General features: G+C 31.3%; 1 protein-coding gene across 1 annotated transcript in view; it reads left to right on the plus strand.

Annotated features, from left to right (window-relative positions):
• The first annotated feature begins 532 nt into the window (after positions 1-532).
• The window catches only part of ChT (choline transporter), a 46,978-nt gene continuing 22,841 nt past the window's right edge, over positions 533-24,669 (plus strand). Inside the window, exons 1-7 of the mRNA XM_075359128.1 lie at positions 533-698; positions 1,963-2,070; positions 3,227-3,382; positions 11,673-11,821; positions 12,111-12,260; positions 17,543-17,672; positions 23,378-23,595. Coding sequence (XP_075215243.1) covers positions 533-698; positions 1,963-2,070; positions 3,227-3,382; positions 11,673-11,821; positions 12,111-12,260; positions 17,543-17,672; positions 23,378-23,595 — 1,077 coding nt within the window. The remainder of the gene's footprint in view (positions 699-1,962; positions 2,071-3,226; positions 3,383-11,672; positions 11,822-12,110; positions 12,261-17,542; positions 17,673-23,377; positions 23,596-24,669) is intronic.

A 24,669-nucleotide genomic window follows, 5' to 3' on the forward strand; every position in this document is an offset into this window, starting at 1 on the left:
TTAGGTTTTTATTGATTATAACAAAATTAATTAATAAGCGACTACATATTTTAGTAACTCTCGCGGGCTTCAGACGGTAAAAAAGGAAATATTATTTGAAAGTACCTTCCGCTTTTGTAAACGACATTACCATCGGCTAAAATTATTATTGATTGTTAAATTTTATTTTAGTATCACAATTAATATGCCAATATTTTATTTTATTCGTTGCAATGTTAAAGGATTTTAATCATCATTTTAAGATAAAATGAAATATTTTATTTACAGGGTTGCCAAATTTCTATCACTCTTTATCTTCCTTGTTCATCTCCATTTGAATATGCCCAAAAGCAAAAATCATTTGTGCATTTACCCTTTTACATATCTGAAAGAATTTTTATTTATGTCTGTCACAGACATTTATTTTCAAAAGTAAACTGGCTATTAGTTATACATTTAATCTTAAATACGAATAAATAAACCAATTCTCTACGATAAGAAATAATAATAATAATTTCTTTCTTTAAATCAATGTGATTATGATTTTCAGGAAATGATCAATGTGTGGGGAGTGGTTTCAGTGGTTATATTTTATCTTCTTATTTTGGGAGTCGGTATCTGGGCCGCACGTAAAAAACAAGCCGGAAATGACTCTGAAGAGGAAGTCATGTTGGCCGGCAGGTCGATCGGACTTTTCGTCGGGATATTTACTATGACAGGTAAATATGATGTACTGGTCTATAAAAAATCATTAGTTTGTGTGTTTTAATAAATTATTAAAAGTACATTCGATTATTTGAATGTGTTTAATTAGCATTTAGTGATCATTAACTGGTAAGAAAAAATGTATGAAAGAGATGAAGGAAATTAAGATCACGAAAAAGACAGTGCAAAAGAGATCAATAAGCATATAAAACAAATGCAATTACTAAAATGGTTAAAAGACTTGGATAGAATGAAATAGGTTGCCGAGAGATGTTGGAAAAAGCTTGATCTAGGTGTGCCAGTAACTAAAACCTGTGACTGACATCAGTCCATCCACTTCTTGTAGATGAATGATGCAGTAGGATTTAATTTATATATATTATTTTTATGGTAAAAAGAAGAATACTGTTTAGATTTAAATCTTTTCCTCGACTGGATTGTTTGGGGACACTCGAATCTCATTCATTCAACGTACGAACTAGCAGTGCATTTGAATGAAGAAATGAAAATTCTGCTCGACACATCATTGTTGTAATTTATAAAAAAACCAATATCAAGATGTTTGTTACATTTTGATTGACTGTTATAAGCAACTTGTATCACAGAGCATATATTTTTTATTAGATGGTTTAAAAACAGCGAAACAATTGTTATACTTTTATTTCAATCGATGAACTTAATGGCTTATGTGTTCTCTTACTGATGGCGATTATGACTCTTGAGTTGCTGTCGACTTATATTCTCTCATGTTCAAGCATGTTTATATGAGTTTGTTCGTGATTTATCTCTTATTGAGAATAAGGATTTATCATCAAGCCCTCTTTTCTGTTCGCCCTTCTTTAATACGTTGTAGTAAAAGCATTATGTATACACTACTATTTCTCACTGTAATTTCGTAAGAAAAACAAAGAAAATACTATGTTGAATTATATTATACTGTTATTTTTTAAAAAATGCAATAATAATTAAGCAATAATGCATAAACGATTACATAAGAGGTGGACTAAGCTTACTTTAGAGGCTTTTACCGTCTAAATATTAATTTAGCATGAACTTCACCTAAGAGAAAAAATCATATAATATGTTTGAATGCAACTGATTGAATTCAGCAGACAGACTCATACCTATCTAAACTAAAATCCAGGTTGTAGTGATTGTATCTGTAATCTTTAGTCAAATATTAATATACGCATTTATTAGATTTATAACGGTAAATACTAATTTATTAATTGCCTTGTTTTTATTTTATCAGCGCAATTCTATTTATTTTTTTTACAGCGACATGGGTCGGTGGTGGTTACATAAACGGATCAGCTGAGGCCATTTACACAACCGGCCTTGTTTGGTGTCAAGCGCCTTTTGGTTATGCACTCAGTCTCGTGTTCGGTAAGTTTATATGACAGACAATTTTTTACAGGGTTAAAATAATACCGAATCAGTGTTGAGGTTACCAACATTGAGATTAAATTCTGAGAATGTATAAACTTTGGTGAGACTTGTATTTGCTTCAACTGGATATGATTACAGAAAAATAAGATTAAAGTTGATGTCAATAAACAAATGGCAAAGCCAGGACAAAACCTTCGAGGAGTATGCTTATAAAGGAATCCTAGGGTTGAGAGTTTTTCTTTACGATTATTACTATAAGTTAAATACTAACGAATACAGTCTCCACTTAAAAAATAAGTAAATCTTTTTTTCTTAATTTGCAATTGTATGATACATAAATATATACATTTTATAACATATATAAAATGTATTGTCATTAAAATTTATATATATATATATATATATGAATCTAAATAAAAAAATATAATTATAGCTAATAAATTTTCATTAAATTTGTCCGCTATATCCCTAGTCCAAGTCTCAAAGAGGTAGCTCATATTCACAAAGCAATGAAGCTCCTGTAATTTGTAATTAACTCTTTCAGTCTCCGATAAATTTAGATAAAACTGTTAGCCACAAAATTACCAGTAATAATATCTACCACTTTACCACTTCGAGAAACATCGATCAATTTAGGTCTATATTTTCATAAAACAGCTCTATCATCTTTGAATCTATCTAGCTTCACTTAGCGAGATAAATAAATAAATTTTCTTCAAATCTACGATCGAAACTTTATGAAATCAAATTTTCTTCAAAACCTATAAAGACGACGAACAATAAAAAAATAACGCAATAGCAATTTCAGTTATTCTCTTATGTGATATCTGATATTTTCCTAACAATCTTAATCACTCTCAGTCAATTTGCATTGAGCATATGGATAGGAAAAACTGTTCGATTCATTTGACAAAGGAGTAGCAAAAGATGTATGTAATTTTCGATTAGTGTTCTGTCACAAAAATTAAGTAATGTGAATCATGAAAACATATATTTTCTCCCTTTTTATTATATATCCTTATCATTAACAGCAGATTAAAAAGTACTGAAATTGTTTTTACATGAATTGTATAGAGAACGAAGTAATGAAATATTCTTAATTTAAACGTTCAGTAAGCGGTTTTTTATATTAATTGTATTTGTAAATTTACAGGTGGTATATTTTTTGCCAATGAAATGCGTCGCCAAGGATATATCACGATGTTAGATCCATTACAAGACACGTTTGGTGGCAGAATGGGAGGGCTTTTATTTCTTCCGGCCTTGTGCGGAGAGGTGTTTTGGGCGGCTGGGATTTTTGCTGCTCTTGGTGAGTTGTATTTTTTGTGTTGATTACATTTGTAACAAAAATTAATTATTTATTAGTTGTTGCTTGTTTGTATCAGCGCAATTCCATCCCTTTGTTTTAGAGAGACATGGATTGGTTATGGTTAATTTTTAATTTTACAGTAATTTAAATTTACAGTATATTTGCAACTTTAAGCTGAGCGAAATTACAGTTTCTGTAATGTCTGATACATTTTAGTTTGTACACTTTGAAGCAACGGTATTAAGGTGAAATATTAAGCTTAAAATTAAAACGAGACTGCATTATGTAAAGCAATCGGCTTTAAAATTTTTGAATACTCAGTGTGCGCGTGCGCGCACGTGTCTTGTACCCACATCTTATTTTGGAAGCTAAATACTAAACAAAAAAATGTCTGGAAACTAACCTGTTCATGTTTGGTCTAGAAATTTAAATATCAGCGTATGTCATTAATTTCTACTCTTGGTGTACTAATGCTCATCATCTATTAACATATGTTTTGAAACATAATGTCGGTTTGTTCGGGCTGGCGTTGCTAGGAATTGCGCAAGTAACATCTTTTTGGATCGAAATTTTGGACTAGGTGAAAGAGTAAATTTATTGAAAGTTCCGACACCGTTACAGATTCAATATAGTGCACGCTTTAAGATTGTGAATTTTTTGCGTTGTGACATACACTTCTGTAAGTCCCGCATCGTTGTATTGGAGATTTCGTCCAATTCTGTCTCACGTTCCGGTCCTCCTTATTTGTTAGTAAAGTAAATGATGTGATTTTGATTTCCGTGGTCAAATTTGGCGATTTCTGCTTTTTGTTTGTAGATTCTTTTTGATGTTGTTCTCCAGTTTTTGTTTTGGTTTCTGTGGTGGATGATGAAGACCTATATTTTCCACTGTCTCTATCGTCTTTACTAGTTCCTGATTTTATTTCTGTTCCCCCGTCTGTTGTTATCTGTCCGTGTTCGTTTAATCTAGTGTGTGTGTTTCTGCGATTATTTGTTTTATGTTTGTGATTTGTTTTTCTGTTTTCGTTAATTGTAAGTAATTTTACTTTTTGTAAGTTCTGCTGAGTTACTTATTGTCTCGATGCAATATAAATTATTGTTCCGTTTCGGTTCGTTATTTTCGGATAATCCAGTTCTATTTTCTGATCCGGTCAGTACTACGGTTTTGGTAGTTCCACTAGATCTGTCATCGAAGAAATTTATATTCAACACAACAAAATAATATATAGAAATAATATCCTTGAAATTTAGTTTATTTAATTTAATTATTTTATTCTTTGATTTAGAGCTTAAATAAAATTTATTTATTCGTCTTCGAAATTTTTCTTACACAAAAATGTAAAAGCTTGATTTATATGTCATCTTGGTAGTCATCAGTAAACATAAAAATCACAGATCATTCATAATTTCTATGTATTTAGACGATACCAGAGCATTTCTAACCGAAGAAAATTATTTGCTATTTGACATAACTGAATTCTTAACCATTTATTCCTAAAATATATATATGTATATATATATATATATATATATATATATATATATATATATATATATATATATTATTCATGCAAAGCTGAAAATTTGTTCTGTTCTCGCGTTCCGGAATCGACTGCTTTAAAATTTGCGGGATACATTCGTGTTACCCCAGAGAAGGTTTTAAGCCATAGATTGAGACCCTAGCCCCCTTAGAAGTGAAATTATCTATTAAAGATATTCATAAAAAAAAAGGATAACCTTTTTACTTTATTGTTATATTTCTGTCATCATTACAAGAGAAATAAGTTGTGAAGTCTTCCTCGACAAAGGTTTGTGTACTTTGGTTACCGTAGTTACTGGATAATCTGTCAATTGTAATTTAGTTTATTTTCCAGGTTTCTATAAAGCCTGAATACTTTTATTATTATTTATTAGTTTTATTCTTACAACCATGAGGGTAACGAACACTGTACTAGTGTAGGGGCAGGCCTCTCTAGATAGACGGTCGGGTGAGCAAAGCGAGCCCCGCCGTATATGCATATATATATATATATACACATATATCTACTTTCACTATACAAAAGGAGTAAAATTTATGTGTTTTACAACACAAAGAAATATTTTTTGTTACGCATCATTAAGATCCAACTTACAAGAAAGAGCCTCATTTCTGTTTTTGTTTTCATTAAAGCATAAAAAATTTTATTACATTGAACGGTTTTAAAAAATATTACTAAGTTAAGCCTTCTTCATCTGTGTCCTTGCTTCATGTTTATTTAAATAATACACAAATATTTTTTCAATTAACACCCTTTATGACATTATTTTTTGTAATTTTCTCGTTTTCATTTAATAATTTCACGCATGTACTGTGATTTTTGCGATTTACATCTACGTATCTCGAGGTTTACGGTTAATCCTTCCAGACAAATATCGAAGCAATTTTATTTGTTGTAAATAAAGAACTTCATCACCCGTTCCTGACTCAATTTAAAATAATTATATATCAATCATACATCTGGGTGTGTATGTATATATATATATATATATATATATATATATATATATATATTATATACTGTATTTTTTCGTTCATTACTATAACTGTAGAAATATAACCAACCCCTGTCCACACTAAGTAAAGTAAAACTGAATTAACCAATTGAAAGGAAATAAAGAAGTGTTACAAGTGTTTCTTAAAATAAGTTAGAAAATAAGACAGAGAATTTTAGTTTAATCTAAACCGAGACGGCTGTTTTGATTGTTAAACAATTATAATAGGGAGACAATCCCGAAAAACTGCACATAAAAATATAAATGGTAAATCTAAACAAATAATAATTTAAAAAAATTAATTGATCACTTAACAGTAATTACGAAATTATAAAACAAAGAATTATTTTCAGTCGGGATTTTATGGAAAGAACAAGCTCTATCCGCCACGCTTCTCTGTGGCACATTGTGGTTGCATGGATGAGAAATTAGAAACAAAACAAAGCATACGTTTCATAGAAGTTTAATTTTGCAATACTTGTGGATGTACAATATTTTTTTTGTTTTTCCACTGTCTGCGTAGATATAAAGGCTATCTGGTTTGCCGACTCGGGAAAACGCAACATACAGTTGCCCATGTGAGAAGCAATCCGCATCTAAATCTAAACCACACAATTCTAAAGATTAACCTTGAGCTTTATTGATTGTGATTGCAAATGCCAATCGAATTGAGAATTGCAATCTTTTAAATTAAAATGGTGTATCGGTCGGGATTATGAGTATTCGAGGAATGAGGACATCTTCACCTTTGAAAGGCCCCGTTAAAATCGTTGCTTCCACTACGTTATTCATCAATTTCTTAACTGCAAGTCGCGTGCCGTTGCAGAGTTTTAGCCGATTAATATTCCGCAACAGGATAATTGTCATTTTTTGATCGAATCGTTGCTAGAATCAATCTAATGAGGAATCTTTTACCAGTTCCTCCTGGCGCATCCAAGAAGAAGGTCCCCCCAACTCCGTCATTTATCATTTGCATTATGCGATCATAAATGACTTTCTGTTCACGGGTTAATTTGGGAATGTTTGATTGGACAAATGACTGAAGATCACCAATGTTGTAACTCTGTTCACGGCGTAAATTCACATCAAATAAAGCAATCGCAGCTCGGGTGGGTGCTGGCATTCCCAATTGACTAAGAACTTTATTTGCAATAGCTAAGCACTTGCCTTCAATATTTATCAATGCTTCGTTGTAAATGCCTTCTGTAAATTCCATGGTCATATTGGTATTTTCTAGGCGTACTCTATGCAAAATATCCTCAGCCATATGCGATCGATATCTTTCCTATAACTCTGTGGGAGATGAAGGGAAGCAAGCGGTCAATATAATTGCGAATAATGCGCGAATTTGGTTTGGATGTGCAGTGCTGCACGCGTCATTAATACATATATCCCTCTGTTGGTCGTTTTCTAATAAATTCAGAGCTTGGTGAAAGGCGCAGCTCAATCACGACACGATCACACAAAAGTACCTCGATTAAAGTGAATATTTAATTCAGATTGTATAATAATCTGAATCAGATGCAAGTGGATACGTTTTTTTTTTTTTTGTTAATAAACAATGTAATTGAGAACAAGTATTGTTTCACATGTGACTGCGGTTGTCGTTAGCTAGTATGGCGAGTGTTCCCCTCGCTTCCGGCAGATGGCGCGGTCACTGGTACACAGCTGACTGTTAAAAAAAGCGTACACAAACGAACTTAACATTTTTATATATGAAGAAGATTTGTGGCCTGCGAAAAAAAGCCCTTAAGTCGTGCGAAAAAACACATCATTTTAAATGCTTACAAATTACAGAATAATCAAACGGCGTTGATTTCAGATGTTAATAAACTGCTAACGTAGTTGAAGTTGTGCTGCTTCAGTGTACAACGTGATTCTCGAGTATGAATCTACTAATGAATTACGGTCTCCAAAGAAAACAAAACCCCCAGGTCAATTGAGAAAAAGGTGAGATTTTGATAAAAACGCGATTCGTAAAAAAATTACACGAATTTGATTTATTTAGAAATAGTTTAGCGGTGTATTATGTCCTTTGGAAGAGAAATCGGTTATTGTCTTCGAAAACGCTTCTTATCATTAAACGAAAAGAATTCCAGCCGTGTTATAGAGAAACAATAATATCAAAATGTGGTTTAGTTCAAAAGGAATAATTTTTGAAGAGGTTTAAGTTAATGTTCAATCATTGCAAAGGGTTTCGCGTATTAAAAGTAATTATAGTCCGTATAAAATTGGTTTGACACACAACGCCATATTGGTAAGTTGTGTTTTTATTCCGCTCCTAACGAATATGTTTGCCGGCCTCCGTGGCGCGAGTGGTAACGTCTCGTACTTTAATCCGGTGGTTCCGAGTTGGAATCATGGTCAGGCATGGCATTTTCATACGCTAAAAATCATTCATATCATCATCTGAAGCAATGCATAACGGTGGTTTCGGAGGTTAGATAAAACAAAAAAAAAACGAATACTTAGTTGTGTGGTTTTGAGTGTTACTATTTGTGCATTTTGTTCTTTGTTTTTACATAGCAAAGAACGCTAAATGACCAAAAAACGATTGTTTGGTCATATATTATGACCAAACAATTATGTTATGGTCATTATGTAGGGATATTATTTTCTGGGTATTTGGTTATTTCGACTTTTTTTGTTTGCATAGTCTTAAGTCTATCTGGGCTATAAGAAAGTTGCGTGTTTTAATTTATTTACTGTAAGTCATCCTTCTTGTGGCTTTTGTTTTTGTTTTGGTGTTTTTTTTTTGTTTTTTTTTAATAAAATACAAATGTTTTAGCTGTTAAATATAATTCAAAGAAATTTGTCACTTAATCAGTTGTGATTTTGTTTACATTGGCAACGACCATACGGGCTCTTTGTGATTGGTCGTTGTTTGACAGCGGCCATCTTGCATTGTTCTGATTGGTTTTCCTTTGTTTACATTTCCAAATTAAAAATGTACAAATTAAAAATAGATAGATAGATTTATTAAAAATAGATGAAAACAATCTTTGATGCGGGTTATATATCGTGCTAAAATTTGAGCTCAATCGGCGCAGAACATTTTGAGTTTTTGAAGCTGTACCCAAACGAACATAACATTTTTATATATATAGATTAAGAATAAAAGATAAAATAAATTAATACTTTTAGGTGTTCCATTTTAGCCAATAAAAGCTTAAATTTAACTTTAGAAACTCTTGATTTTACATGTTTATTTTTAATTGTAAAATTCCAGAATTGAATACTACTTATTTTTATAGTGTTTGTCAATTAATAATATTTATTACTGCTTCTTTGTTCTATTTATTTGTTTTGCATATATTTCTTGCGCAGTGTCTTCTGTTGACGATTTTTTAGCAATCTAATTGCCTATCTACGTTTATATTTTAAACGAATTTTGGGGCGTAACTTGTTTTCTAATTTAACTGAAAAGGAAATAATTAAAAATACTCATTTCTGGGTGCGCGCGCGTGTGTGTACACACATAAGTAATTTATGTTTAAGGACAGGATTGTGAAACATAAAGAAAAACAGCATATACACTTCCTCCTCAATGTTTGGAGTTCGCGAAAGAGTTTCAAAATAGTGGAAAAATGAGTTCACATAATAATACACTATAAAGTCGCGTCAATTATTGTTATGTCTGGCCTTATTAGTCACTCGTAAAAGCTAAGGTACATTTTACAGGAATAGTCCCAGTCATCAACCAATATTTATTATCAGTTGACTATTAATATAAATAATGTGAGTGGATGACACGTTCTAAATATACCTTTACCTTAATTTGCAACATCATGATACGAATACATAAGTGGGTACCCGGCTTATAATTACGAACGATATTCTTTTTAAAATATTTACTTATTTTTTTAGTGTTTCCTAAAGTGTTTAAAAAGGAATAATTTGAAAAGTAATTTTAAAATTGGATTTAGCAACAAAAATAACAATAAATCTATTAACTACAAATCTAGTTCAAATCTACAAAATTTTAGTATCAGCAAATTACAGTTATAGAAAAAAAATTATATTAAAATTAAAAAAAAAAATCTGCTCGTGTATACTTTTGTACGCCTGTAAGGAGTTATACTTCTTTGGCGTGAATATAAAAGAGTTTTTTTTACTCATTCAAACAAATTTTAACCGAGTCAAACGATCGATAGACGATATTAAATACCATGAATAAAAGTTTGAAAAAATAATAAATTAAATTAAATAATATTTGTTTTTTACAGTTTAGAAAGTATGGAAGTATTCGTTGTATAAAACAAGGTTTATCGAATATATTTCGATTACTTTAGTTCCATTAATTCTTCGATGATGATTGAATAGGCATGATGGTTATCAGTGGCTTATGATATGAAAAATATAATGCAAATAGTTTTATTTTATAAGTGTATTTTATCAAAAATTTTGCTTTTGGTAAATTTAAAATTATTTATGCGAAATCAAGAATTTATCTGAAGTGTGTTATTTTTGTCTTTAAAAAATATAATTTTTCTCATAAAAAAATAATACTTAAATAAATATAACTTCAAATCTTGATACACAATTTTTACAATAAAAAAAAAAAATAAATATACGCTGCAATATAAATAAAGTTTTATGATTATGAACATTATTCAAGTTTTAAAATATCCGTCTTAGAAATCCGTGTATATAAATATATATTTATTAAGACTCAATATCTGTTATGTTTAAAACACGTGCTAATCAATTAATTGCATTGAACTGACTGAATTAGACACTACACTTATGTGCATGCAAACTGATCCACTTGGGCCTGCGCAAATCTTCATGGTGTGTTACAACGGCGCGCGCAACTTCCGTAACTTGCTGAAAATACACTCTGATCAGTTTCTCCTAACGCGCCAAAGGAAGTATAATTTCAAAAGTTAATCGCTTATAAAACATTACATTCATGTTATGTTTGTTGAACTGTTTTCCTATCATCTTCTTCAACTCCATTTTCTAAGTTGTGATGTGAGATCTAGAGAATTCTTTTACTTCGTTTGATGTTGAGAATTGAAAATTATTTTTGATTTGAAAATTCAGAATTTCATTGTTTAAAAAATACATTTTTTTTACTCTCCACTTTCAAGGTTTCTGCAGTTATTTTAAGAGTCGGTAAATTAAGATGCATTGTTTCCACAACCCTTTAAACCAGCAGTAAACTGAATTACAGGTTTTAATGATCCTCTTTTCTGATTTCGATTAATCTGTTATAATCCTCTTTTGGTTTCTTTATTGCGAGTAAAGGACAATTTTACTAAAGATTCAACTATCTTAAGCACCGCGAAGAAACCTTTCTAGCGTTGAGATTAAACTCACGAAAGCAAAACTGATTTTTAATAAGATAATCTTATAATTCATTTTGTGAAGTATGGATTTGCGTTGAGATATATTCTAAAAACTGTTAAATTAAGAATGATGTTATACGTGGTGTATATATATATATATATATATATATATATATATATATATATAAAATGTAAATATTAATCACACTTAGATTTAGCCATTCTAAAAAAAAATTTTAATTAAGCCTTAAAGTATTTAATTAATTACTTAAAAATTAACTTTAAGTATACGAAAAATTAAAAGTTACTGAACTTTTACTTTGACTTGAACCTAGATTTTGATTAATAAACCCCAAACGGTATAAAAATAAATACCTTATAAGTCATTTTTCTGTCTTTTTAGTAAGCCTAAGAAAATGCTATGATCTTCCATTTATTTAAAAGCTGCTACAACTATTTTCATTGCAGGAGCCACTCTCAGTGTAATTATTGACATGGATCAAAGAACCAGTGTGATATTAAGCTCCTGTATTGCTGTTTTCTACACACTATTTGGTGGTCTGTACAGCGTCGCCTACACAGATGTTATACAATTATTCAGCATATTCATCGGACTGGTAAGTAATGTGCCTTTATTTATACAATTACATGTAGATTTGTAATTGATAAAAAAATTAATTTGATCATTGTTAAATTAATGAAATAGTTTTCAATAAATACTACAAAGACATTAATTAGTAGTAATTAATCTACACTAATCTACTATATATTTTTTATGCAAGCTTAAACTATAAATAAATATTATTTTATTTTTATAAAAAAATTGTACGTAATCTATACATTAAAAGAATATTATCGAACAATTGTTTCGAATCTCTTAAAGGCAAGTTCGAATTTCTTTTACAGTGGATGTGCGTGCCATTTGCATGGATGAACGATAAAGTGCTTCCTCTTTCCAGTCAAGAGGTTGATTGGATAGGTCATGTTGATAGTAAAGATTACGGTGTTTATATAGACAACGGACTGCTTTTAATCTTTGGTGGAATACCGTGGCAGGTAATAAAAATATATTTATTTATATTTATGTTATTACTTTCTGTTACTCATTATTAGTAATTCCAAGAACGCGAAAGCGTTCGATAGGTACCGTAGTTTACATTTACTAGTATTTCATGACAGGATGGGAATTAAAGGGTTTAGCGTGCAGTTTTCAGAATAGTAAAAGGTTTATTAGTTTAACATGTAATTAAATTGAGAGATAACATAATTAACGTTCATTTAACTATCCATATATTAGCGAAAATAATATTAACAGATGAATTTAATTCCTTTTTTCGTCATTTATCTAGATGGATGTACGTCTCTATTCCTTTCTAATCTTTATTAATAATTTATTTTCAACACATCTATAAGTTAGAAATTGAGTTATATATTTTACATATTTTATTCTTCAATTTCAGTGAAGGTTCTCTGGAAACGTCAAATTAATTAACCTCATACACCCTAATATACGGTTCACCAATTTTATTTCTTTAATTAGTTATCGCGCACATTTAATTTTAGATCTTTTAGCTTCGTATTTTCCATTTGAACAAACTTAATTTCACATATCTCTTTCAATAGTAATTATTTTAACATCAACTTTGAAAATATTTGGAACAAATAAATATAAGCTGTAATAATAGAGGTTATTCAATTTGGTTTTAAGTTGTTACTTAATTATTTATTGCATTTAAAACTAAATTATCTCTACGTCGTATGAATAATAAAATTGAATTTGCTCCTGCTTAATCAGCACAGAATGATATTTTATAAAACTTATTAATTTATTACTTCCCAACAAACTTCTTATGAATACATTATTTCAAATTGTTAAAAAATATTATTGGGGATTGAGTGTAATTCTAACAACTGTTCTCTTGTATCGTTAGTAATAAAGATTATTTTTTCTAACGTATAGTAAAGGAATTTTCTGATTCAGGAGACACATCAAACTTTTCAATATTTCAACATATCAGTATAATAATTCTCCGTTATAAACGTTTGTTCTACTATACCACCTATTATTATTCCATAATATTTTACCTTTATTTTGAAACAGATTTGCTATTACCTTATAATTGACGTTTCCATTGTTTCCAAGGATTTGTAATTCTGTAAACGTTAATTCTGGTGAGCTTCAATCCATTCTTCGGTTGAATGACAAAACAAAATTTTTATAATTAAAAGAGATAATATTTAAATTATAATTCCCCATATAAGTGATTAACAATAAATATAATGTCGTAACGACTTTAAACGATTACTAAAAATTAAGTTTATTTAATAGTTTGAAAATTAAATTAAACTTTATTTAAATAAGTTCAAGCTAAGTCAACACAATCAGCTCTTGAGTTTCTTTACACACGATATACATTAATCAACCGTTGTTTCTTTGTTATTGTTATTGCGGTAACATATTCATTTGCAAGTTGTAACATATTTATGTATAGAACACGTTTCTGGTTTCAATTTAAATAGAATAAAATTTATTTCTGGAGTATGTCACATCTCTCTACCTCTATCCTTCTTTCATCATGGGTCGAATTACAGTTATACAGTAACGGTATTTAGTCTATTCAACACAGGTATAATAATAGATTCCTTATGTCAGAACCAGATCTGTTTATTCCCCGTACCTATTATATTATGATATGGATTATGTAATTACAGTACGGTTATATACCTCTATTTATGGAATTAGAGTAATGCATCTGGTGAAATGAAACAGGAGAAACAACGATTAATAGCTTATATTTAAATTATTTATAATTTTAATATAAATATTGAAGTAAAATAAAGTCTTAGAAAACTATTACGGTTTTATACTAAAAAACGTTTACTTATTAATTTCGAATAAAAAATAAATATTAATTTTTATAAAAATAATAAACAGCTAATACTGTGTAATACTAAACGTGAGAGGACAAGTTGTAATTTTAGAGGACTAGTGCCAATATTTTGCTGTTTTTTTTAGTGAATAATTTGGACTGGAAGGTCAAATAATGCTGAGGGTTTGAAGCTATCTTCAAGTGTTGTGATGCGAGTAGAATTTTTATTTATATTTTTCTATAATTATAATGAGATTTTATTGACTGACAAGGAGGGCAGACGGTTAACTTATTTTCTAGAGGTGTTACAGAACAGCTAGTTCTATTCGTGACGACGATCTTAAGGTGTTTTAAAACAACGTCTCTCAAAACGATAGGAATCCCGATTAGTACTTTGAACTAGTATCCACGGAAGGCTACACATCAGAGACGACTTTTTGTTGATGTTATCGACATCTCGGGCAGCCAAGGGAAATGCGAAATGAACTCCCAACCGCACAGCACACCATGGCAAACTGTGCCGACGACGCGTACGCCTAAGGTGTCACATGTTGTTTCTCAGTCTCCTGAACAGGTTTCTAACCAGTTTGATTATCTGCCCGTGGATAAGACCGCTGACCCATCTGATCAGAGAGAGAATGTGAAGTCACCTCCCACAGTTTTATAAGGTATCACGAATATAATGAAACTGTATGAGCTATTGGAGACAGTCATCACCAAGGGCCAACTTTGAAGTACATGTGATTAATGGTAAACAGCTCAGAATTAACCCGAAGGACACTGATTCCTATAAAAAAATAATTCAGCCAGTTAGAGGACAGAATCTCATGGGATATACCTTCACTAGAAAAGATTTGAGAGCATTTAGGGTGGTGTTACGAAATATGCACTACTCGATTGCTCTCGGTGTTATCAAAGAAGGGATTGAGAAATAAGACCGTGGAGTACGAGGCAATGTTAATGCTCGCCACCAAACAACTAAAGAGCCAATACCGTCTTTCATTATTAATTTGGAGCCAGCGGACAATAACAAGAAGATGTTCAACCTGAAATATTTAGGGTGGTCAGTGACGAAATTCAGAATTCGATTACATTGGATAAGCTTGATAAGTTTAAATGAACGTCGAGTTTTTAGTGAAACTAACTGGGAACCTCATTGGTCTGCTAACGAAGGTGATCACCAAAATATGCTGATGGCGAGGAGTCAGGGGGTTGCAACCGTGGGATAGAAATGGAATTTTAGACACAAAAATAAGAATAACTAGAGGCATTTGTCCTGATTGAGCAGCTCGATGTTATTTTTATTTATGAGACGCATTTCACCGACGGCCACTATTTCAGTATTCGCGGCTTTTCAATAAACTTGACCAACCACTCAAACGCCAGGGCGCAGGGAGGAACTGCGCTGCTAATTAGAAATGGGATCAAGAACATTCTACTCCCGGCATTTGGGACCAACCATATCCAAGCAACATGCGTGTGTTTTGAAGAGCTGTTCCTTCAAAGATTATGGCCAGTCTTAGAGAATGATAACGTTATCCCTGATCACCAGTTTGGTTTCAGAGGCGGCCATTCGTCCATCGAGCAGGCACACAGAATTGTTAGTGTGATCAGTGGATGCCTAGAAAGAAAGGAATACTGTTCGACTGCGTTCCATTGTGAATTTTTTCTTTTTATTTGAGTTGACAGATTGGTTTGGCTTACTACGATTTACTGCAACTGATCACAGGTGCGATCTGTGATCGCCACGTGATCAGAGATGAGATATTCTCCGAGTATTTACATTCATTGAGACTAATAACTACGCGTGGTAGAGTACTAAAAGACTGGGTTACAAAGTTACGGCTCAACACTTTCTCTGGCTTGGAACCGATCTTCTGGTTAAGGATGTAACCTAGTTTCTGGCCTTTTGGATTTCTTTTTTAGCTCGAGAGTTGGTTCTCTCTACTCTGACATTAGAAATATCGTTGACTCTTCTTCCGATAATTCTTCAGTGATGCTGACTCTGAGCATTACGGTCATGCGTAACAGGATGTTTCTCTCGGCCACAACGGTAGGAGTGACTGGGATTCTTATCGGAGATGGATTGAGGAGAGACTACCAGTTGGTGTCCTTTTGAAGTGTATAGATGAAGTCGACGACGCAATGTTACAACTAACATCAACCATGCGGGAGACAGCATGGCCCTCAATACAGGTGAAGATGGGTGATGGCAGAGAAGGAAGGATTATCCCAGGGAAGTGATGGAACTCGTTGCCGAAAAAAGGATAAATTGGAGGAAGTGAAATCCAAATTAAATTTTAATCAAAATAAAAAAATCCAGAAACAAAAATTAACGTAACGCATACAGTACTACAGGAATCCTGAGGGTAGAACTGCTCTTAACTGGGCTGCCCGCAAACTTAAGAGGTTATTGAGAACAGTCAGTAACCAAGCAGTAAGAGTCTATGTCGAAGAGTTATCCTCCTGGGTGAAGGTGAACATTCGTTGTGGAGGGCTACGAGGAGTCTCAAAAGGCCATTGGTGCCATCTCCACCTATGAGGTAGCCTAATCGATGAGTTTGCAGCGATAGCCAAACGACGAGAAGTTTGCGGCGCAGTTATGCAGTGTGTTCAAGCCACACGATTTGGAAGGTGTTGATGAAGATATCTTTGAGTCCAGTATAGGCCGATTTCTCTGTTGCGGAGAAATCCTCCGCAACATCCTCCTCAAAAATCTTTGACGTTGCGGCTGCGGAAGTATCGCGAGATATTGATAGACTTAAGTGCTCGAGGAATGCCTCAGTATCTGATTTGGTGACTGATAAAATGTGAGAACCACTATGGACAACATATCAAAGCTGGTCAAGTATGTGAATAATCTGACGTGAATTTAATTCAGAATGGTGAGAAAGTAAGGCGATTGAAAAGGCTAACTTACTGGACCTGGCTGATCTTTGAAAGCATGGATGATCATTGGAATGCGCGACCCGTAATTATACAGTATTTACTATGTTAAATATAGTTTACTTTTATCTATCTATCTGACCTTAATATTTGTAACTACTTGGATGACTAAAGTTTTGTCATTTTATTATTATTATCTCCTTTATCGGACTTCATTATTTGCTACCTGTTATCTTTATTATTTGTTATATTTGTTTTATTAAATAATTACTTCGTTTGTGTAATGAGAGGTGATGCATGTCATTAATATTTTATTTGAGGTGGACTATCTTCCGATGTCTCCTGACACGCTGCAATTTTATTTATGTTATAAAATATATACAAAATAATCTATATTATTTTACTTTATATTGATTAAAGTGTTGTAATTATTTCTATATTATAAAAAAAAATGTTGTTGTTTTGAAAACTTGATATCAATTTCGTAAAGATATATTTTTACAAAAATCTGATTTTACTGATAAAATATAGCATAGAAAAAAACATTTTTTACTTAGAATTTATTTATTTTTATTTTCACAGGTTTACTTCCAAAGAGTACTATCCAGTAAATCAGCAGCACGAGCGCAAATATTAAGCTATGTAGCAGCGTTCGGTTGCATAATAATGGCCATACCACCGGTATTAATCGGAGCTATAGCCAGATCCACAGGTTAATATCTCATTTAAAACAGTTACCAGTTTGTAAATTAAGCTAGACTTTATAGAGAGTATTGTGTACACATAATATACATACACTTGCATTCAGTCGCCTTATTATACTCTTGACACTTGTTGCTAATTTAATAACAGTCTTCAATTCATAAAAAAAGAGCACGTAATTATGCAAGTGAATTATTTTTATTAATCATAAAAAATCAATATATTATGTTAATTTATTAATTTAATTAGTGTACTAATTAAAAAATTTACTTAATTTTGCTAACTAGTATTAATTAATGAAAATTGTAGTTAAAATTAGAAATAAATTTTTATATGGTTGGGATTTCCAAAATAATTTTATTATAGAACTTATTAATAAAATATTATATATGAGAGCATTCTATAAAAAATAATTAATTTATTAGTGACAAAACCATAATATGAAGCAATCCTGCATAACAGAAATAACAAAGTAATATGAAGTAGACTACTATTGTAGTCTACTTCATATAGATAATTGGGATAACTTCCATGAATATTTAGAAAAAATGTTTGAAAGAATAAAGACGATATATAACAGCGATCATTTTATGTTTGATTATGATCTCTGTTTTCTTGAGTGATGGTGAATTTTTTCATCCATTTTTTTATGTTATAACACGTTTATTTAGTAGGTAAGGGATTATGTAAATAGTTAAAAATGCGATTATAAATGAATTTATGAAAAGAATTTCTTAATTTAAGATACACGGACATAGTTAGTTGTTAGATGATTTTTTTCTTTGTCCTGGAACAAGCAATTGTGAAAAAATCAGATAACAATTATTGTCAAGAGTGTGATATATATTAGCCATATTATATTCTTCATGATATAAAAGTAACCTATTTAATATATTTACAAGCAATGTAGGAATGTAGTAAATTATAGAAGAATTATATTTCAGAAACGAAATACAGAGAAGAGAAAGTAATAATCGTATATATTAAACTTAGTAAACATAAAGTCGACAATAAATATTTAAATATATTAATTGCATATTTGAATGCATTAATATTAACATACTAAACATTGCACTAAAGATTCATTCACCTTAGATAAAAAGAAACGATATAAGTTGAAAAAATTCAACTTAGGAATATCCCACAAAGCATTGGCCAAACTTAAAGGACCAATTCAGAATATCAAAATAAGCATAAAAGGTCTTATGGTCTTACGGTCCGCCGTTTTGTGTTTTTTTTTTCAATAAAAATTTGTAGTTCTTTAAGAACAGAGAGATATTTTAATTACAATTGTTCTACATTTACTTCTACAATATAAGTATAAAACAATATACGTTTCGCAATATAATCAATCCTTTTACAAAATAGACAAATTTTAGAATTTTACATATGAAAATTCTAAAATCCTAGTTATTTATTTATTTATTTTTTAATCATTAATAGTTAGTTTTATTAGATTTAATTTTTTAGCTTCATAAATATTAGTTTTATTGAACAGTTTTATAAGTTAAAATATGCTTTTTAACAGAATAACATATTTGTTCAAATTGGTGAAAAACCACTCGGATACAGATGAAATTGTTAAAATTTACCGCAAACCATATATAATCTGACAATTTTATCCCTGGTATTTCGTTACTAATTGATTTCTGTTTTTACAGTTGTTAATATACCAACCTACATCAAGATTTATAAATATATATGTTGACACAATTATCAGTTTTAAAAACAAACGTTAAAAATTTTGAACATTCATTTCTTTAAAATTTTTTTGGATTTTATTTTCTTTAACTTTTATCATTAATACAGTTTTTCCTTTCTCTTGCTAACGTACATTCTTTCTGAGTAATTACAAAAAAAAAAATCCACAAGACGGGATTCAGAACATTCACTAAAAATTGAAAAAACAACAACAAAAGTTATAAAAATTACATGGACTTTAATTTTGTCTTATTTTATTTTAAATGATATTGATTATGACTGTTTTTCTCAAAAGAGGATGGAACTGTGGTAACCAAGATTTCAGTTGATTGTAATTAATACGTTCTGCACACTTCATTCTTCATTAAAACAGCTCAAGTTGATGCGTGGATAGGCACAAATCAATAAATTGTGCTAATCTGTTTTCAAATTTATCTGAAAATCAAAATCATTAAACGTGATCAGTTGTTTCAAATAAGTTATGTATTAATTAACGACTAATGTGTGGCATACATTAGCACATTTCTTGTTTTTTATTATGTCATACGGTTTTCTTTAACTGAAACTGAAAATATTGTTCATTAAAGTCCCTATACCCTGGCTGATAATTGAACCTGGATCTTTTAGTTTTTATCTGGCAGAAGTATATTGGCTGAGATAATAAGTCAGTCTAGAGAATAATCGGATTTGCTTTGTAATAAAGATCTTTTTGAAAAGGAGGTATCACATCGTATTTAGCCTGATTTTCGTATTATATAGTCTCATGACTTATAAAAAAATATCTTATTTTCATTCATCGCTCATCAGAAATAACATTTTGGAACGAAAACATCTTAATACGTCGTTACGTAGGCGTAGAATTATATATACATTTTTTTAAAATAACCTTCCAAAGGTAGGTAGATTGGTAGGTACATATACTTTACGTAAACTTTTATCCCGGTGCCATAAATAAGGTTTGTTTGGTCAGTCGGTTAACATATTACTTGTTAGGTTAGTACATTGAATGGAACAAATATGATTAAACAGTTCTTTTATCCACAGAGGTGAAGGTGAAGGGATTGTGGGTGGAAGATGGCAAGGTTTACATTCGGTTTGACGTCATTAGTACGACGGGAGTATCGATCTCCTTACCACCCTGCCTCACCAGGTTACGACCCTGCTTGATACTCCCTTCACTGAAAGCTCTACTCGACACAAACGGCTTTACCTACCTGACTACCGTCCCGTCGAACAAACTGAATGCTTCTGAATTACGCATGACACCACAACTGCTGTCATTACACTGACCTACACTTCAGGCAATAAATACATTTTGATCATTATGTGTGCCCACACACACAAACTACCAGAATTTTTAATCCTATTCTCAGTTTTTCACTCATTTTGCTAAAAATTTCAGTAAATAAGACGTATATTACACACATTTTAAAATTTTTAATTTAACACACGCAATCTCGAATGTTGTAAAACACCATTTGAGAGAAGTTCCTTTAAATCTAACGGAACCACCACAAACCAACGATGACTTACATATAATCTTTATCAAATGGTACCCTAGTTGGACAATTTTATATCGAATACAAATCTAGACGAAAACAAAATATTCAAATCCAAATATTCCATTCAAATCCAGTTAGCCAGAATGTTTAGTGGTTAATAGTTGTTTTCGTTGGTAAATTCCTTAGTCGCTTTATTTGTTTTAAAGAATTTCAAGAAGACCACATGAAAATTTTCAGAATAATATCAGCTTCCTTCAAAAATTAAAATACAGTTTCATTAAAACAGTATTAATGTCAAATTAATTTAAATGTCAGGAAAAGATTTTTGAAAGTTTATGTTTGGAGTGTCGCTTTATATGGAAGTGAAACTTGGGCAATCGGAGTATCTGAGAAGAAAAGATTAGAAGCTTTTGAAATGTGGTGCTATAGGAGAATGTTAAAAATCAGATGGGTGGATAAAGTGACAAATGAAGAGGTATTGCGGCAAAAAATAATATAATTAGTTAGAAAAATATAGTTAAAAGAAGAGACAGACTTTTAGGCCACATACTAAGGCATCCTGGAATAGTCGCTTTAATATTGGAAGGACAGGTAGAAGGAAAAAATTGTGTAGGCAGGCCACGTTTGGAATATATAAAACAAATTGTATTTGTTTTATATTTTAAAAAAACAGTATTTTTAAAAATAAAGCTAATTACTATGAAAAAGAACCAGAGTCGTGTTGAGAGTTAAGAAGAATGCACATTTGGCTTGGATTTAAGTAAATCTTGCATAATGATCTTGTAACAAATAGCAGTAATTACAAGCACGATTCCTTATTGATAAGTAAATGCACAACTGTTTTTCTAATTAAACAAAGAATGGCTTTGAATCGATCAATTTTAATCTGTCTGGTGAAAATCAAACTGTCAGACACATCACAGAAGTTTGCCCTAGGACAGCTCATGAAGGGAATCCTGACGATTTCCTGATGGCGCTCCATAATCAGTAGCATATATTAGTTTGTTAAATCTTTGTTTGTAATTTTGACTGTAATTGGTGTTATGTTTTGGTGCCATACACTAAATAAATAAATAAATTCTGTCTGGTTAAAGTATCTAACTCATGGGTTCATATTTGTTTGCCAAGATAAAACTGGATAATAGAATACAGGGATTTGTAAGGAACAGAGAGTATCATCAGGCAGATAGGAAAATAGGAGGTGCAGTAAGGAAAGGAAAATATACTTATGCATTTTCTGTCCTTCTGCTCTTCTTCTAGATTATTACATGCTAGTAGAATCTACATGATTATCTTTGTATAAAAAAAGGCCTTAATTTTACCAAACGCACTGAAATCACCTCTTTTAAAATTTTTATAATTTTAATTAATAATCTATAATTTCAGTTTAACGTAATTCCATTCACATCTGACTTCGTGGTTATTATTTAAATTATTAAATAATACATTGCATGCATTTAAAGTACAAATAATTTACATAATGCATGAAGTACGTAAAAAGAAAGTACATAATTTTTCGATAACCTAACCGTTTCAAACATTTTTATTTGATACAAGTACGTAATAACTTTATTATTATATCTGAAGTCAGTATCTATAATTATTAAATTTAATATACAATTTATAAATATTTCTGAATATTTATTTTATACCAGCTCTATAATTTTTACTTTATTTTTTTTTCTTATGTTATTACAACTTTGTAATTATATTACCGGTAAAAAATTTTACAACTGTAAGATTTACTTATTGTTGAAAAAATAACGCAATAAATACTTTCTAGGACTGTATTTACCATTTTTTAAATCTAAATTTTTTAATAAATAAAATAATATTTTTAATATCTTCCTTTATTTTAACCTTTATTCCAGACAATTGTTACAAACTTTTGTTCCAGACAATTGGAATGAAAGATTTGTTATAAGTAGCTTTAAAAGTAATTTTTAATGTTCAGATTATATTAAAAATCAATGGTATTAGTTATTAACGTCTGTTTATTTCTCACTGACTGAAAATACTAAATTTAAAACGAATATTCTATTTCTCAGCGCATAACATTGGTACGTTGTAGCTTCCACTTAAGATAATGTTATTATATAAATCACACAAAAGAATCTTCGTTCTGGAATTTCTCATATTCTATTTTGCCAGATGTGACATGGTCTTTATGGCCATCAAAAATTATACCTAGAAAAAATTTTAACATTTGAATTTTGTAAAGTACTTTACATTGAGGAGAAGTGAAAAGAGCAAGGAAAGTCATATTTATTAGAAGTCCCAAGCTCCTAAGAAATACGAATGTGCAATCTATTGAAACAAATAGAACTAATTTCACGTGATGTTTTTCCTTCATGTCTTACTCATTCAGCTAATGATAACCTGGGATAGATTGAAAATAGAATGTTTGTCCTTATAAAGATATGTTTTCGTGATTATTTCCTCCTTAATATGAAAAACATCGTTACTAACATTAACAGTAATTTTTAAGCGATTTGTCACTTTATTGTTTTAGCATGGAATGAGACTGATTACAAAGGACCGTATCCATTAACAGCTGACGAGACCAGTATGATACTCCCTATGGTACTTCAGTACTTGACACCGGACTTCGTCTCATTTTTCGGACTTGGAGCAGTGTCAGCAGCAGTCATGTCTTCAGCCGATTCCAGTGTACTTTCTGCGAGTTCTATGTTTGCCAGAAATGTTTATAAACTCATCTTCCGTCAAAGGGTTCGTTTTCAATAAAAATATTTTTTTAAATAATTATCTTATCTAAAATAATAACAAAATTTAATAAAAATTAAAATAATTAGTTAAAAAATAAAATAAGCTGAAAATATTTTCTAGTAGGATATATGCAGATATTTAACATCACATTCAAGTTTTTTTTAATAAATTTGTTATTATTTGTATTTTTTATTTGTTATTCAATTTGTTTATTTATTTATTATTTTTTTCCCGATGAGTCTGAGGAACCCCATTTACGGGTGGAGTCTCGGACTCGTTGACAGGTTCTGCTAGTTGTTATTAAGAGAGTGCGTGTTACTGCGCCCTACCGACCAAACCTCATATTTCACCGATCCTCCCCTTCCGGGGTCGGATTCACAATTAACCATTGCCCGTCCCCGGGAGGTGCCTTTGGGCCAGAGGGATTCAGATTCTTTGTGTTTCATTACCGTCGCCCGCCCATGCAAGAACGGAAGAACGACGGCTCCGCAGAGAGCTGTCTTTCACACTCCGACCCTCCAGTCATGTTCTTCCTCCTCAGTCTGAGGACTTTGTATTGTATTTTGGTCCTTTCTAGAAGATCCACCTGGAAGCATCCATCAATTCCTCTCTTTGGACTTTGGTTTGCAGGACCCCTGCCACGAATCCTGTAACTGTTTCAAAGTGGTGCTGGCTTTCCAAAATGATGTTTATTATGTCATTTACCTTAATCTACTCCCTGCAACGCAGCGGTGACGTTCCTCCTCCCACCTTGAGCACTGAAAAATTACATTGTCAGGAGTGTCAAATTCTTGGCTGTATGGACACAGACGATCCTCCCCTCTTATCTTCTATACAGGTAGGAGCGGAAGGCTCTGTGTCCGGTAAGGAATTGGGTGAGCCAGAACCCAAGCTCACCAAAATCCCTCCCAGCCACGGCTCTATACATAGAATCAAGCGATGCGTCCACCTCCCCGTAGTCACACCTGGCCTCCCAGTCTCTGGCGATAGCCACTCTTATCTCTTCCTTAGGCTTCCCCTGATAATTCATCGTACTAACCTTTATTAAATGTTGCATTGGCGCCATGTCTGTAATCA

This window comes from Lycorma delicatula, chromosome 3, assembly GCF_047948215.1.
Source record: "Lycorma delicatula isolate Av1 chromosome 3, ASM4794821v1, whole genome shotgun sequence".
Taxonomy (NCBI): Eukaryota; Metazoa; Arthropoda; class Insecta; order Hemiptera; family Fulgoridae; genus Lycorma; species Lycorma delicatula.